The 17508-nt window shown below is 38.1% G+C and overlaps 1 protein-coding gene across 5 annotated transcripts in view; it reads right to left on the reverse strand.

Moving 5' to 3' along the window:
• Window positions 1-17508, reverse strand: part of CNTNAP5 (contactin associated protein family member 5) — an 805732-nt gene that overhangs the window by 400549 nt on the left and 387675 nt on the right. For all 5 annotated transcript variants that reach the window (XM_011285200.4, XM_011285199.4, XM_045033599.1 and 2 more), the window contains one exon: window positions 21-164. In XM_011285200.4, the coding sequence (XP_011283502.3) occupies window positions 21-164 (144 nt within the window). The remainder of the gene's footprint in view (window positions 1-20; window positions 165-17508) is intronic.

The following is a 17508-nucleotide window of genomic DNA, read 5'->3' on the forward strand; positions in this document are numbered from 1 at the left end:
TGAGAAAGATGTTAACTTACCACCGTGTAGATCTGATGCTTTCGTCTTTTAGCCAGGTCAATTATGTTTACTCCGTTGTAGTAAAGGTTTTCAATACATCCATGGAAGTTTTTCTTTAAAAAGGTTCCAGGTTTTCCTGGTACTGGAATTCCTCCAAAACTAAGCTTTATGAAGAGAGAGAGAGAAAAAAAATCAACTCTTAGTTATAAGCCCTGAAGGAGTAGGAAAGAAAAGAGAGTGAATTTTAGTAGTTTCAATTGTATGTGTGAGCCAAGTGGCTCAAATAATTATAGATGCCACTTGATTGCACATTTAAAAGGATACTGATTAGCCCACATAAAAATAACTATAATTGCTTGCTTTTTCAGGGCTTATTTTACAAAACTATTTCACTTCCTTTCTGAACCTTTTTAATACCAAATAAAACAATAATTTATAGAAGGTGAAAAAAATAAAAGAAAATCAACAACGTTATATTTATCTCTGGTCCAAACATCTGAGATAGTATGGCCAAATGAAAGCCAAGGGACAAACATAATATACCTCAATTTACCCGGAGGGAGACCTAGTTTAAAAGTCTGCATCGTAGCAAAAGAGCCTATGTACATGATTATATCCAAATTATTTTCTATAAAAATGAAAGATAGGAAATAATGTAAATATGCCATACAGTTTCTTTAAAGGAAATGATAAAGAATTAGTATGATAGAAGGTTACTTAGTTGTCGATATTGGTGTTTACTGAACACGTGATAAAATGGCAAATGAACATATATTGATTGAAAAATGCAAGTTATAATTGGGTATAATGTATGATGTCAACAACAAAAATTGTTCTTACAGTATAAACTTGGAGGAAATGCACTGAACTGTTAATTATGGCTGTCTCTGGGAAGAACATGAGATATTAGTTTTTGCATTATTATTAGTTTTTACCACTTTCTTCCAGTAAAATACAAGTTGTTTTTTTAATACATTTTTTAATGTTTATTTATTTTTGAGAGAGGAAGAGACACAGCATGAGCGAGGGAGAGGCAGAGAGAGAGGGAGACACAGAATCCGAAGCGGGCTCCAGGCTCTGAGCTGTCAGCACAGAGCCCGACAAGGGGCTCAAACTCACAAACCATGAGATAATGACCTGAGCTGACTGAGATCAAGAGTTGGGAGCTTAACAGATTGAGCCAACCAGGTACCCCTCGAGCCAATTTTTATACATGTTTCTCTTGTTTCACTGTCTTTGTAAAAACTTCTTAAATTCATGATATAGAACTTTGCAAAAACAAAACAGTAATTTTTATGTATTTCCTGAGTATATACTATACTGATTCTGACAGCACATCACATTAAAGAGATACCTTTCTACTCCTATTTTACACATAAATCATTTATTAGCTCATTTGTTTGTTTATTCAAACTGAGAAATGAATGCTGTTTTATCCATTGGTTTTTAAGAAATCCCCATAAAATAAGAATACAGGGTATTATATTGAAACTCCTGATAGGTTCAATTATATTAATAGATCATAAATTAATAGGATCTTTGATTGAACCACACGTGTGCTTCATTTGACCTGAAATACACGTGCTCATACTTTAAATAGTAAATCAGTTTGTGCTGTAATTTTCATCTTTTGTCAAGTATTTAGATCAAGCCTAGATTTGTCTCTGAGAAAAACTATGGGAATGTTATCTTTGACTCTATTTAAGAATGGCTCATAAATCTTGGGAAATACTGTGGAAAACTTAAAACACCAATGAAATTGTTCAGTTCACAAATATTTTGTGCAATTCTTTCTTTGATAACTTGTATAAAATCTTCCTTCTTGATTTGTTGCAGTATTCAAATATTTTCAATTTGAATCAGTTACATTAAAAAAGATCCATTTCTGTTTTCTACATTGTTTCCATAAGTCAAATTTATAATGTAAGAACTAAATGGAATATTTGTCATTTTTAATTATTTTTTGTAAATACATTTTTTTTGGGTGCTGAGCAGTTTAGGTCCACAATGGAACTGAGAGGAAGGTACAGAGGTTTCCATCTACCCTCTGTCCTCACCCATACATAGCCTCTTTCATTGTCAACATCCTTCACCAGAATGGTACATTTGTCTTAACTGGTGAGCCTCACATTATGATCACTCAAGTTCACCCTTGGTGTTGTACATTCTTTGGGTTTGGACAAATGTATAATGCCATGTATCCACCATTACAGTATCATATAGAATAGTTTCACTGCACTAAAAAAAACTCTGTCCTCTGCCAATTCATCCCTCTCCCGTGCCCCCCAACCACAACCCTTGGCAACCATTGATCTTTTTACTGCTTCTGAAGTGTTTCCCTTCCCAGAATGGCATACTATTGGAATCATACAGTATGTAGCCTTCACAGATTGGGTTATTTCAATTCGTAATATGGATTTAAAGTTCTTCCATGCCTTTTCATGGTTTGATAGCTCATTTCTCTTTACTGCTGAATATATTCCATCTGGATCTACCATAGTTTATTTATCCATTCACCTACTAAAGGACATCTTGGTTGCCTCTAAGTTTTGGCAACTACGAATAAAGCTGCTATAAACATTCATGTGCAGGTTTTTGTGTGGACATAAGTTCGTATTCATTTTTATAATTTAAAACATATAATGATACTTTTTTAAATGTTGGCCACCTTCCTCAATTTGTAAAAATGTTTTTAACGCTCTACTTCACTCAGTTGTGATTTAGGAAAATAAGAATTACAGGAAATACTTGAAAAAGAGAGAAAGAGCAAAAAAACACTTTTTTTAAATAGAAAAAAAATTAGTGTTTGAAAGATTTGGGGTAGAGAAATTTATTTTAGAAGTCAAGTAATATAGAGTGTACTATCTACTATAAAATTGTAATTTCCAATCACACTAAGGACAGCAAAAGCTGTTTATAGCCTGGGTGGGGGATTTTTGGAGAAATTTGGTAGAGACAAGAGACAAGAGTATAGTTAGAAATCAGTGTAGGCCCTGTTCTTTGATTCTCTTCAAGACTGAAACCTGCTGAGGCCTGGGGGACAGTCATATTGATCACAAGATGGAATTTGGAAAGCACAGAGGTCTCCCCCCACCCCCCCACTGCCAAAACAGTGATGGCTAAAGTCTATTACAGATGCCTCTAGTTCAGCAGGGACCCAGAGCAAACTTTGCCAGAAGGGAGACAGACTATCAATGGCTGAGGGAAATAATACAGAAAGGTGTGAGGGTTCTTCACCACGACCTGGTTATTCTAGTATAGTGTGAGGTAGGCTGCTGAGGGTCTCACAGGCTGGGGGATATGGATGGACTGAGGATGGTGGTTGGACCTGGAGGTCTGGGAGAGGCCAAGTGACCAGACCTCATAGCATGAGCCCATTGCCAGTTCCATGGACAGCAACCTTAGAAGGCAACCCTTTACTGCCTCTAGTGCTGGAAAATACACAGCCCCCCTCCCCCACCCCAGCCAGTGATCTGCCCAGGGAAAAGGGAAGAAGAAGAGGAAATAGGAAACATCAATATAACCCAATACTTACACAGTGCACTAAGTCTTAAGCAGGCATTAACTAGTTATCATTTATCATCCGGGTTGGATTTTTCTGCCGTCAAGGGAAGCAGGGGCTGATAAGCATGTCAAATTCAGTTGGGGAGAAGAAACAAAATGATGTTTCTGCACATTTGAGTGTCAGTGTACATTTTTTGACCTCTTATATTTTCAAATTTTTCAGGTAGCTGAAAATTTGGGATTATAATTATACTATTGAATTATTGTTTGTTGTAAGTTAGAATGGAAAAATTTGCTTCATATATTGATTCTTTCCTACACATATAGTATTGATTTTATATAAATACTTCATAAACCCTTGTAGGCTGTACTCGGTATGTGTTTATTAATTCTGCATTAATAATTCTGTTCCTCAGATCATTTACATTCATATTTTTATCTGGTTTACCAAAACTGTGAGAATAAAAATTAAAATATTATTCTGGACAATGTTTCTGTCCATCAAGCCATTCACACTAAGTTCACTCTTCTTCATGACCTGAGATGGCCAAATTATTGGACTATTATTTGCAAAAAATGAATATTGATCATTCTCAAACTATTCTGCTTACTTCAGCTGGCATCTGATTGACTGTCACCCAAGTTCACAACACTGACTTTTCTCCTTTAATGCTGCCCATTAGTTCATTCATCTGGCAGCAGAACTGGAAAACTAATGATCACTTCCTTTAGTCTGGCTCTTGGGCATCTATCCTGGAACTGCCACGCGGGCAGCTCATGTAAGGGTAGTGTTAACAAATATCTAAATAGTAGGAACAGATAGTTTTTTTTTTTTAATTTTGTATGTGATATTTTACTTGATACATACATCTGCCTAGCATAAGTGGGTATTTTTTAATGTTTGCTTATTTATTTATTAGAGAGAGAGAGAGAGAGAGAGAGAGAGAGAGAGAGAGAGAGAGAATAAACGGGGGAAGGGTAGAGAGAGAGAAAGACAGAGAATCCCAAATAGCCTTCACCCTGTCAGTGCAGAGCTTGACATGAGGTTTGAACCTACAAACCACAGGGTCATGACCTGAGATGAAATCAACACTTGGACACTCAACAGAATGAGCCACTCAGGCACCCCAGTATAGGTGTTTTTAAATAAGGACCACAATGATTATTATTTTATGATGGCCTTTATCTTCTGATGTTAATTTTTACTTTCAGTGGTATTATTTTTTCCAACCCTGCTTTTTCTATAAATTTATGTGGTGTATCTTTGTCCCTGATTCCAAATTTTTATTAAAAAAAAACAAAAAAACACTTTTGTTTATTTCTACAATAAGTGTGTTTCTTGTAAACCACATATGTATGGTGTTTGTTTATTAAAGCAGTATGAGACTACTTACCCCTGTGGAATTGTAGATAATTTTTAAATTTATTGATGTAATTATAAATATTATCTACCTTGCTTTATTCTATTTTGTTTCTTATTTTTTTATTGTCTCTTACACGTTTTTTCTATATAGACTCTGCAGTGGTTACTGTTTTATGAAGCTGACTTGGAAGACAGTCATTAAGATCACCTAGCTTCTCAAACAATGGCTTTGAATCAGTTTCTTTTTATTAATTTTTAACTTTTCTAAGTTTATTTGTTTCTAGAGAGGCAGACAGTGCAAGTGGGGGAGGGACAGAGAGAAGGAGAGAGAGAATCCCAAGCAAGCTCCACATCACCAGAGCAGAGCCCAATGGGGGGCTTGAACCCACAAAACCGTTTTTTTTAATGTGAAATTTATTGTCCAATTGGTTTCCATACAACACCCAGTGCTTATCCCAACAGGTGCCCTCCTCAATGTCCATCACCCACCCTCCCCGCCCTCCTACCCCCAATCAACCCTCAGTTTATTCTCAGTTTTTAAAAGTCTCTTATGGTTTGGCTCTCTCCTACTTTAACCTCTTTTTTTTCCCTTCCCCTCCCCCATGGGTTTCTGTTAAGTTTCTCAGAATCCACATAAGAGTGAAAACATATGGTATCTGTCTTTCTCTGTATGGCTTATTTCACTTAGCATAACACTCTCCACTTCCATCCACGTTGCTACAAAGGGCCATATTCCATTCTTTCTCATTGCCAAGTAGTATTCCATTGTGTATATAAACCACAATTTCTTTATCCATTCATCAGTTGATGGAAGAACCCCCAAAACCTTGAGATCATGACTGGAGCTGCAACCAAGAATCGGAAACTTAGCCAACTGAGCAATGCAGGTGCCCCTGGATTACTTTCTATGAAGCACAGATTGTTTTGTTTTGTGTTTTCTCTTCAGCCCCAACTTGCTCTAATTTTGTTTACTTAAACTATAATAATGATTATTATTAATCAGTCTTCCTACTTTTTCCAGTTTGAAATTCCTTTTTAAGGTATTATGTTATGTAGCAATTTGTCAGGAAATTGCATAAATTTATAAATTATATCAGTGTTCATCTCCCTTTTCACAGCCAAGTGTTTAAAGGCACTGCTTCAGGAACTTCTCTGGCTGGATTCAAGGCCATATCTGTTTCGTACTTTCTGTGGGACCTTGGGAAAAATACATAACTTCTATTTGATTCGTGATCCTCATATACAAAATGAGGGTAATGATGATACTTCTGTCACATAAACAACTTAATGTGACTGGGTGTTGTGAGAATTAAAGGCTTTCCTATACCTGAAGGGTTAAGAACAGATCCTGGAATAAATTCTTACTGTTATCAGTGTCGTTCATACTGAAGAAACTTCTCAGTTAAGAAGTTCTTCCAAACTGTCATTTTGTGGCATTAGATTCAACAATTTCTGAATGAAATCTATATGGACACTAACTCCTTTAATATTTTTCAGTCTAAAGGTTGTGATAGTCTATATTGATATTTTATTCAATAGCAATTCAAGAGAGTGACTTTTGTTTTGAATTAATAAACAGACTAACTTTCCCCCAACATCCTATAGAAGCCTCCTTCTGGTTTTTAGATTTTCAGAACACTGGAACTAAATACATTGTGTTCTCCTTTAAAAAGGCTTATTGGTCAGTTCTAGTTTTCCATTTATATTGAGTGGAAAAAAGAAAAAGAGAGATATGTCTTGCTAGAATTTTATGGTCACTGACTATTTTCATTTGTTTTCAAATTAGGAAGACTAGTAATTATATAGTATTATAAGAATAGTAATTAAAAATCTGTTATCACTTGTTCTACAGGTAGGGAGGATATCTTCTCAGGGTCATGTTCTACATTTTTAAATTCAGTCATCATTCTAAAAAGTATTGTTTTTGATTTATTTCTTTTTTTGATTTCCTGAATTTCTATTCTAATTTTTTTCAGTTCCTTAAATATATGTGTTGTACAAACTATTATTTTTATTGCCCCACATATCATTATTATGTTTACAATTGCCCATATATTTCCTTTAAACTTTAATGAGTCTCCTTAAATTAATCTTTGCTTTCAAGCCAAACCTTGCTGTACGCTATGAACCTCTTCATTCACTAATTTCATTGTGCAGGATTCTTATGATATGATCCTTTCTGTCCATTCAGACTCTGGCATATTCCACCTTGGGGCAGATATTGATGATACTGAACAGAGATATTTCAGAGAGCATCATCTGTATGATGTTGCCCAAAGGTCTTCAGTATATGGATCGCAGAGCTGGAAACCAGCTTCTGTTAGTTCATGGGCTTATAACGCTATATAATTGTTACAGTGTTAAGGGGACCAGATACCCTGAACCAGTTCTTTCCAAATAGCCTTTGACAAAATGACATTTTAAAAAACTATTTGTTCAATTAACATCATCTCAGTGATGCCCACCCTGAACAACATATTCAAAACTGTAACCTGTTTCTGTCTGTCTTTGACCTTCCAATCTATTACCTAGATATATTTTTGCATGTGTCATCCTACTCACTATGTAATTTACTTGTTATATTTACTGCTTATGGTTTAATTCTCCTGCTAAAATGCACGCATTATGAGGGTAGTGTCTTTGTTTTTTCTCTGACATCTTCCAATATTCCAAGCACTTGAAATGATGCCTGATATATAATAGATGCTGAATAAATATTAGCTGAATGTTTTGGAATCATCTCTCTAAAAACATTTCTCAAGGACACAGACAATATCTCACTCATTTTTGAATATTTAATGCAAGAGGTAGGATTCAAACCTAATCAACAAATATTTGTTGAATTGCTTCAAAAAAAGAACACTAGCGATTTACTTTAAAAACTGATTTTGCCTTATGATTGTTCTTTTGCTTTGGTCAATCTAGCCCCTTTCTTTGCTTACTTTTCTTGTTTGTTTGTTCCTGCCAAATTGCATAGTGTGCCTTTCATTGATCTTATTGGGCAACAAAACCGGGGGTTCGATTGTAAAGTTCCACTCACAGTCTCAGTGTCTTGGGCAACATAGTCCATCTGGTAACCTGATGGGCTTGCTGGTGTCACAGGTGGGCTTCAACTGGATGAGTCCCAGAAGAAAACCTGCTTTGATGTTAAATGTATGAGGTCCAGAATCTGCCACTCTCTCTTCCTTTGATCTCAGTCCTCTTGTTTGTCTGGGGTTTGCTTCTCTTTTTAAATCTTTGATGTTACCTCTATGGCATTGAGTTAACTCCTCTTTATTGGCTTTTTCCCTGGCCCAGTTTAAATTTGAGAGTCTTCCTGCTTGGAAGATTCCTTTTTCTGTCAGACTGAGATTTCTGGTACTTTTGAAGTTTCCAGTTTGTGAATGTTTGTCTCACTTTTGCTCTGATAGTCCACTTTTTAACAGAGAGTGGATGAAAATAGATTCAAACAGCTGTCTTCTTTTTCAACCATTACAACTTGCACTGGTTTGGTGCTTGGTGAACCATGGGTCGAGTTGATGGCTACTGGTTTGGTGCTGGGTGAACCATGGGTAGAGTCCGTGGCCCTTATGCAGGAAGAGCCCATCACTGACTTTTGGAATGTTCTCAAAGGTTATGAGTTTCTGCCATTTGAAATGAGACCAGAAACCCCAATTTTCCCATGAAATCTTTTGATTTGTAAACAGTAGTCTGAATTTAAATCATTAAAAAAAGAAAAACACAAACTGGCCACATGAGATAATAGCAGCCCAAAATCTTTCCCAAGGTCACCATCTTAGGGCTTTTTCTCTACTATTTGACTTGATTGATATCTCAGTTTGTAACTTTTCTGGAATGTTTGATCTCTTTAAAAGGCATACTGTATATATGATGTCTTATTTTTGTCACTACTTTAGGGTCACAAATGAGAGGATATAAAAGGTTACATGTTCATCAAGAATTACCTCTTCTTTATTGTTTCCATAATCTAGTCTTTTATAAATTCCCAGTGTCCCCTCATCTCTGCACAAGAAATGCCCTATGTCTGTGTTGCTGGGGACAGAAAGCGAGTAACCTCTGACCCAGACACAGACTTGCATTGACTACAAGGGAGCCTTGATTTCACCAGTCCTCCTCGTCATACAAAGTGCCTTGTTTGTGCCCGTGCCTCCTTCCTAACACTCCAGGTCCACATTTACCTTGCTCTGGCTTTGCCTTTGAACCCAAGCCCAACTTTGCTCTGTATGTGTCAGTTGGATTTGGTCTCAGAACTCTCTCTTGGATAAGTTTTTGTTCTAATAATACCAACAGTGGCATGCATTGATTCATTTTGCACATTGGGCACTAGGCTTAGAGTTTACTTACATTATTTTACTTCTGACTTTTGAGTTGGGTATTGTTCTCTGCTCCAGACTAATGATGAAGAAAATGATGGCACACAGAGCTTTAGCATCTTGACTGAGGCCTTACAGCCAAGAAGTGGAGTGTTGGAATGTCAAGCGCTTCGATCCAGAACCCCATCTCTTATCCACTGCACACACTACCTCCCCTATCACTTTTGCTACTGCTGGTTCCATAGAGTGGCCCTCCTAGTAAATCAGGCCCCAGGTTCAGGTCAACATCTTGCCCTGGTTTTCTGGAAACTTTCCCATTTTTAAAACTGAAAGTCTCATACCCTCTGGACCTCCTTAATCCTGGGCAACTGTGTCATATACACTGTTGGTAGGATGTCTGCAGTCTCCCTGAGGGGGAGAAAAGAAGAGGTGATGTACAATTATTGCAGCAGAAACCATCAGTTTCCTCAACAGCATAAATCAGCTCTCCCTATTTCCTCTGCTGGAGCAACCCTATGTCCTCAATCTATAAGCATGTTTTGCACCTGCGGATAGATTCCAGCCACCTTTATTTATTTATTTTTTGTCCAGTAGTATCTTTAGTGTTGCTCTTGGCCCGACTTTTGTCAATTGCTAGCCTATGGTTCCTGTCTCTAAATAAGCATCTTTTTACAGACTCATAGACGTCAGGTGCTGACACAGCCCAATTGGTTCAACACATATTTATAACTTGTTCTGTCTGAGTGAACTTAACAATATTTTTACCTTAGGTTTTGGACAGTGGGTTAAATCATGTATGTTTCTGCATTCAAACAAGGAGCTCATTAAAAATCCTAACTGCAGTATCCCCCATACACCCAGGCAAAACGGGCTCCTGCTGTGGAGCCAGAACCCAGGTGGGCCCCACTTGACCATTCCCCAGTTCCATCCTGCCTCATGGGGGAGCCAAGGGGAAACAACTATGGAAAGCTGCTACCACCCTTATAAAACACAATCTCCTTACACAGCACCCCAGAGCTTCCTGCCGAAACAGTTCTGAAAGTGCCTTGTGGGCCTGAATGGTTCTCTCCTTATCTGCCATCCTGAGGATGGACCATGGATGCATAGGTCTGAGCAGTGGCCAAGGGGCAACTGTTTCCACTGTAGACAGGGCTTGAACATATGGGATGTACCAGGTAAGTTACATTCATCAAAGCAGGAGACTAGAACATATTTTATTCAACAGCTTGTTAGCTTATTTGTAACCCTTTAAATATGTAAACTCATGGTATGTGGACCTCCATTTGTACTCTTCTTTTGGGCTATACACATATTCAACTGTGGCATGGCTAATTCTATAATATTTTATCGATGGTTATAATAATTCAGCCAGGCTCAAGACGTCTTATCAGATAACTGAAACCTGTTACATCCCCCACTCCAATAGCAGTTAAAATAAAATAGGAAGGAATTTTTCATTTGTTCTTTTAGCTCATGTCAATGAAAACAAAGATTTTTGTGAGTTTTTTTTAATGCTAGTATTGAAATACTCCCTCCACCATGTTCAACACAATTAGTTCACTTTTAATATACATGGAAGAGAAGAGAACTTTTTATATTCCAGTTTGCTGTTATAAAATGTGGGGAAACATAAAATTATCAAGTCCACGAATCACAATAATCTCAAATTTTAAAGTAGAAAGAAAAATGGAAGCAATTACTGTGGCTTCAAGTCTTTTTTTTTTTTTTAATTTTTTTTTCCCCCAACATTTATTTATTTTTGGGACAGAGAAAGACAGAGCATGAACGGGGGAGGGGCAGAGAGAGAGGGAGACACAGAATCGGAAACAGGCTCCAGGCTCTGAGCCATCAGCCAAGAGCCTGACGCGTGGCTCGAACTCACGGGCCGCGAGATCGTGACCTGGCTGAAGTCGGACGCTTAACCGACTGCGCCACCCAGGCGCCCCTGTGGCTTCAAGTCTTCTACACATGCAGAGGCCAGGATAAGGACGAGAGGCTGCGCTCATATATTGAGGGATCATCCATCTTGGGAGAATGTCTGGTCATTAGAAGGGTCTCCAGTTGAACAGTTACATAGATCTGAGCTCAAGTCTTATTTCTGTTACACAGTGGTTATTGGGGGATAGGGATGGGGTGGGTGGGTTATCCATCTCTCTTGTCTTGGTTTTACATTTGTGATATAAGCCATAATAATTTCCCTCACAAGGCTGCTTTAAAGGTAAAACAAAATCACAAAATACCACACAAAATAGTATTTCTTTTCTTTTCTTTTTTTTTATTCCTCCCACTTTCCTCCTCTTTATTTCCGCTTTGCATTTACTCATTATCTTTTTCCTTATTTTCTTTCATTTATTTTTTTCCACATAGGCCCTCTACTTTAGCCTTGCAACTGAGTTTCCAAAGAAAGAAAAGGATCGATTACGCCGCCATGTGATCTGGAAAACCGTTTCCTTGGTGATCCGTGGTTATTCTGATCACTAAATAAGTAGTTGCATTATTTCTGGCCAGTCCTTGAATCATGCCTGAGTTCTTTTTTTTTTTTTTTTAATTTTTTTTTTAATTTTTTTAACGTTTATTTATTTTTGAGACAGAGAGAGACAGAGCATGATCGGGGGAGGGTCAGAGAGAGGGAGACACAGAATCCGAAGCAGGCTCCAGGCTCTGAGCTGTCAGCCCAGAGCCGGACGCGGGCCCGAACACACGGACCGCGAGATCGTGACCTGAGCCGAAGTCGGACACTCAACCGACTGAGCCACCCAGGCACCCCAAATCATGCCTGAGTCCTAAGAGAAGTGTCCTTCAGGCAATGTCAAGCTAAAGCAAGGGTGGTGGCCTTCAAACATGGCAGACCTAGAAGGAACTTCTTACCGGAACAAAAGTTGGGCAGGAAATATTACCTTTTATAATTACAGACGGAAGCTTCTTTCATTTAGTCAGCCCATATTTATTGAGTATATTATGTACCAGACACATTTCTATAAAAATAAATGAGGGGCGCTTCGGTGGCTCAGTCGGTTAAGCGTCCGACTTCGGCTCAGGTCATGATCTTGTGGTTTGTGAGTTCAAGCCCCGTGTTGGGCTCTGAGCTAACAGCTCAGAGCCTGGAGCCTGCTTCAGATTCTGCGTCTCCCTCTCCCCCACCACCCCCCCCCCCCCCCCCGCTGCTAACGCTCTGACTCTCTCTGTATTTCAATAATAAATAAATGTTAAAAAAAAATTAAAAATAAATAAATAAATGAAAGTAAAAAAAAAAAAGTCAACTTTTATGATAAGCTTGAATTCTACAACTAGGACAGGGATGTTGAGAGACAATTTAAAATGAGTAAATTTAGGGGCTCTTGGGTGGCTCAGTTGGTTTAGTGTCTAACTCTTGGTTTTGGCTCAGGTCATGATCTCACCATGTGTGAGATCAAGCCCTGCATCACATCAAGCTCTGCACTAGCAGTGTGGAGTTTTCTTGGGATTCTCTCTCTCCCTCTCTCTCTGTTCCCACCCCTCATGCATGTGCTCCCTCTCTCTCCCTCAAAATAAATAAACAAACTTTAAAAATAAATCTTTAAGGGGCGCCTGGGTGGCTCAGTTGGTTACGCATCCGACTTTGGGTCAGGTCATGATGTCACAGTCCGTGAGTTTGAGCCCCGCGCTGGCTCTGTGCTGACACCTTGCAGCCTGGAGCCTGCTTCAGATTCTCTGTCTCCCTCTCTCTGACCCTCCCCCGTTCATGCTCTGTCTCTCTCTGTCTCAAAAATAAATAAGCATTAAAAAAATTTTAAATAAACCTTTAAAATAAGTAAATTTAATAACATATTCTGAAGTGGCAATTGCTTTAAAAAAACTATTAATAAACATAAATCAGAGGCTGTAAGTTTAGTAGCAAAAGAAACCTTTTAAGTCATATATTCTTTCTATCATCTCAGTTTTTCCTTAAAATACTTCTGCATGTAGTACAAAATTCAAAGCGTTTTTTTTTAAAAGGAGTCAGGGAAAAGTAAGGTTTCCATCTTCATTGACCCCATTCTCTTAATTTCCATCTTGTCCGTCTCCTTAGTCTCTCCCAGAGGTTTCTGTCTATATGAAGTCTGCTGTCAAGTCCATATTTTCTTTCTAATTTTAAACACAGATACTGTTTACACTGCAGTCCACAATGATTTTTCTCTTCTTTTAACAAATTATTTTGGGGCATCTGACTTCGGCTCAGGTCATGACTCGTGACTCCTGAGTTCAAGCCCCACATCGGGCTCTATACTGACAGCTCAGAGCCTGTAGCCTGCTTCAGATTCTGTGTCTCCCTCTCCCTCTGCCCCTCCCCTGCTCACACTCTGTCTCTCTCTCAAAAATAAATAAACATTAAAAAATAAATAAAATTACATAAAAAACTAATCATATTGTTGATGGTTCCCACCAGAATATATAGGGTTGCCTCATTCTTTTTAATGGCTGCATAATGCTTCTGTATGGCTTTGTCAAACACACACACAAAACAAGGCAAGCCCAAGACCAAGACCTGACTGACCCACCTGTAAAGGCAAAGGAGCCACTTGTAGATTCAGACGGTTTGTAACTTACAGAGTCAACAAAGGCAAGAGTGTCCAAACATTGCTGTTCCCCATGGTCCCTGTCCCACACACCAAAAAAAGGTGATAAAAAAGGGGTCAGATGACCACAATATAAGCTACACGGTTCTCCATTGCTACAGATCTTATTCTAGATTTTAGCTCACCAATTCTAGATGATGCACCTCTATTCTGCGAGTGCATGGCAGAACCTAGGAGGCGACAAGAAACTGTCATGACAGCTTCCCACGGAGCAGGTGCAGTGAGTGGGAAATGGCCTTGAAGCTGCTAATTGCAGGCCTCCAACCTCTGGTGTTTCAGGAAGAGCATAAGGCATCCCGCCAAGCCTCAAATCAGCTGTTGTGCAAAGCTCTGGTTTTGTGGACCACGTAGATAGTGTGAGGTCACCAGGGCATCCTGGCAGAGATGTTTCCCTACAGGGCTTAGCACGATTCTTAACCCTGTTTTGATGGACTTCTGGGGAATTTCCAATCTATAAAAACTCCTAACATATGTCCCATTGCACACATTTGCTTATGACTGTAGGATACATTGCTAGAAACAGAACTGTTGGGTTGAAGACCATACAGTTCTAATTTTGAAGACATTGCTCTTTCTTTGATATAATATTAATTACCATCCCACTAACAATGTATGAAATAGCTCTGGTTACTCCATATCCGTGCCAACATTATAAGGTTTTTGGTGTCTGCAGTATAAGTGAAAAATATCACTTGTAGCACGAATTTGCATTCCTTTTTATTAATGGGTGTTGTTGAATATCTTTTCATATATTTGAGAGAAATTTTTTACATACTCATGTTCTTATTTCTCTGTAAGTTATTTATTAAAAATCATTTGTGGGAGATTTTTACCCATTAATTAAATTTTGAACTACCTTTCTAAGTTATTGAGGGAGTGATATCATTACATATGTATTTTTATGGAAGGTCATAGGGAAGTTTTTAAAACATTTATACGGACAACATTTTTAATATATTCTATTTCCAGGTGTCTGAAATTTATGCCAGACTTAAAAGAACCTCCCACAATTCTTGATTAAAAATGCTATCTCTTATTTTCTTTGAAACTTTGATAAAAATTACACTTGAAGATATATATATATATGTATATATATATATATACACACACACATGTTTTTAACTGCTTAGAGGGTTTAGTTCAATCTAGTTTTTTTAACTAAATATTCTTATTAAATATATGTATTTTTTATTTTGTAAAATGCCTTTTTGGTATTTATGCCATGACACAATGCAAATCATGCATTCCAAACTATGTTTTTAATAGTTCTGGTGCTTGTAAAACAGCTATGCAAACAAGGTCACTGAGCACTCTTGATAGGAAAAGAATTATTGGATTATAAGAATCTCAGAGAAACGGGCCCTTACTAAGATCCTAAAAATATCTTTCCTAAAATTCTTCTGCTCCAGGCCAGAAGTGAAGTGAATGGTTAGAGTCTTTCTCACATGGCATTTGGAGAAAATCATGTAAGCTGAGTGATGTAAACTGGCATAAGTTTCCCAAAGTGAAACAAGAATCTATATACTTTCTGCTTCTCTCTCTCTCTCTCTCTCTCTCTCTCTCTCTCTTTTGACAGAAGATCTCAGCACTAGCCAGGAGCAGAAACAAACAACTTCATACATCTTAGTGAAACAAAAGTCTTCACGGGGCCGCATGGAAAGACATCATGTCATTAGTTGATATCCTCAAGGTAGTCTAAGGTGAAGGAAGGAAGCCCACCATAGTTAGCATATTGTCTTGTCAATTATTAACTCCTAATGCTAAAATTTTAAGAAGAACATAGATTTTCATAATATACTCAACCTTGGTATAAAATTTGAATGGGGATAACTGTAGAGTAGCAGGATGTGCTCTGACAATGGGTCACTGGAGCCCAAGGAGCTGATTTTAGTTATCCTGCTGGCTGGTGGTATCCAGGGCTTATATATGCACATAGGGTCCCATGGTAGAAATAATATCAATAGCCTACATCCTGATTAATAGATAATACTATTACAAAATAAACGTTAGACCTAGATATTTTATTTATCTCTTTGCCTGCCAATAGGGTGCTAATATTACTTCTGGGTAACTTAAGAGTTTTCATTTTCTGGGTTTGCACGATTAGTGGCAAAGTGGTGACTGGAACACAAGGCTCCTGGGGAGTATGGATGGCTCAGTCAGTTAAGTGTCCAACTTCAGCTCAGGTCATGATCACACAGTCTGTGAGTTTGAGCCCCACATCAGTCTCTGTGCTGACAGTTCAGAGCCTGGAGTCTGCTTCAGATTCTATGTCTTCTCTCTCTCTGCACCTCCCCTGCTAATGCTCTATATCTCTCTCTCTCTCACTCTCTCTCTCTCTCAAAAATAAACATTAAAAAATTAAAAAAAAACCCACAAGACTCCTATTCTAGTGCTCTTTTTCTCCCTAATAGTCTTTAAGGTGAATCTGCAAAAGCTGGAGAGCTCCAGTCATTCCAGAGACTTCTCCCAACACATAACTCCCGTGTTCTCATATAGCCAATGTCTAAGGTTGCCATTACAGTCAATCTGTTTTCCTATATGGTCACTGGAGCAAGCCAGCTGGGCACTCCAGCAGGGGCCTGAATTCTCTGAAGCAGAGTTTACCTCAAAGGAACACTCCAAGATATTTCTTTCCTAGGAAATACTTTTTATCAGGCAACATGAAATTTAGGTATTTCCTGAAGAAATCTGTTCCACTTCCATAAATTGAATGACATCACTGGATTTCATTTCCCTCAAATGCTGACATTCACTTTAATGCTACTCAGCTGTGATCCGATAAAGATTCTCTACAAAGGAGAGACAGGTGGACATAGGCTTGAAAATAAATGTTAAATCAGGCAACTGGGAGAATTTTAGAACCATCTCCCAGGCCAGGAGAATTAAAGTATTTGGGGAAATGATAAGACATAGAGATGATTTTTATGTTTTCTGTTGTCCTCAAGTTCATGAATGATATATTTTCCAATATTGTGTGTATTCTTTCTTCTTTTCTCTTTTTGCAATTACTTAAATTTGGCAAAGAAAGATAATTGATATTCATAGATTTCCAGTTATCAGCCACTCAAAAAAAAAAAAAAAAGATCTGGTATCTTTCTGAGTCAAGAAGGGACAAATTCTCTTTTGAATTTAATGCATGACATATCTCATCAACAGTATGCTAAGCTAAAGTTAGGATCAAAAGATGAAGTCCTTCTTACAGCTCATGATGGTGATTGAAAAAAAATAAGTCAGATCCTAATTTTTCAATTATTCATATCCACCTCTGCTGTTCTAGCATGTACCCCACTGGTGACAGAAATTGTCTCTTAACAGAGTATCCCCACCATCTGTCCAACAATCCCCTGCCTTCAAGTCTAAGCTAGAGTGTAACTGCTCTGAAACAGTGATTTTCTGGGGCACTTGGGTGGCTCAGTTGGTTAAGAGCCCAACTCTTGGTTTTAGCTCAGGTCATGCGCTCGGAGTTCACGTGACAGAGCCTCCTTGGGATTCTCTCCCCCCACCCCCCCACCCCCATTTCTCCCTCTCTCAGAATAAATAAATAAACTTTAAAAATTAAAACAGTGGTTTTCGAATGGTAGCGTACATCACAGTCACCTGGACAATTTCTAAAAACAGATTTTTGAGCCCTTCCTCTGGAGTTTCTAATCAGCAGGTCTGGGTGAGACCTGAGTGATTTTATTTTTAACAAATCCCCAAGGGATGTTAATTGGGCTGACTCCTGAAACAG

The sequence above is a fragment of the Felis catus genome, chromosome C1 (genome assembly GCF_018350175.1).
Source record: "Felis catus isolate Fca126 chromosome C1, F.catus_Fca126_mat1.0, whole genome shotgun sequence".
Taxonomy (NCBI): Eukaryota; Metazoa; Chordata; class Mammalia; order Carnivora; family Felidae; genus Felis; species Felis catus.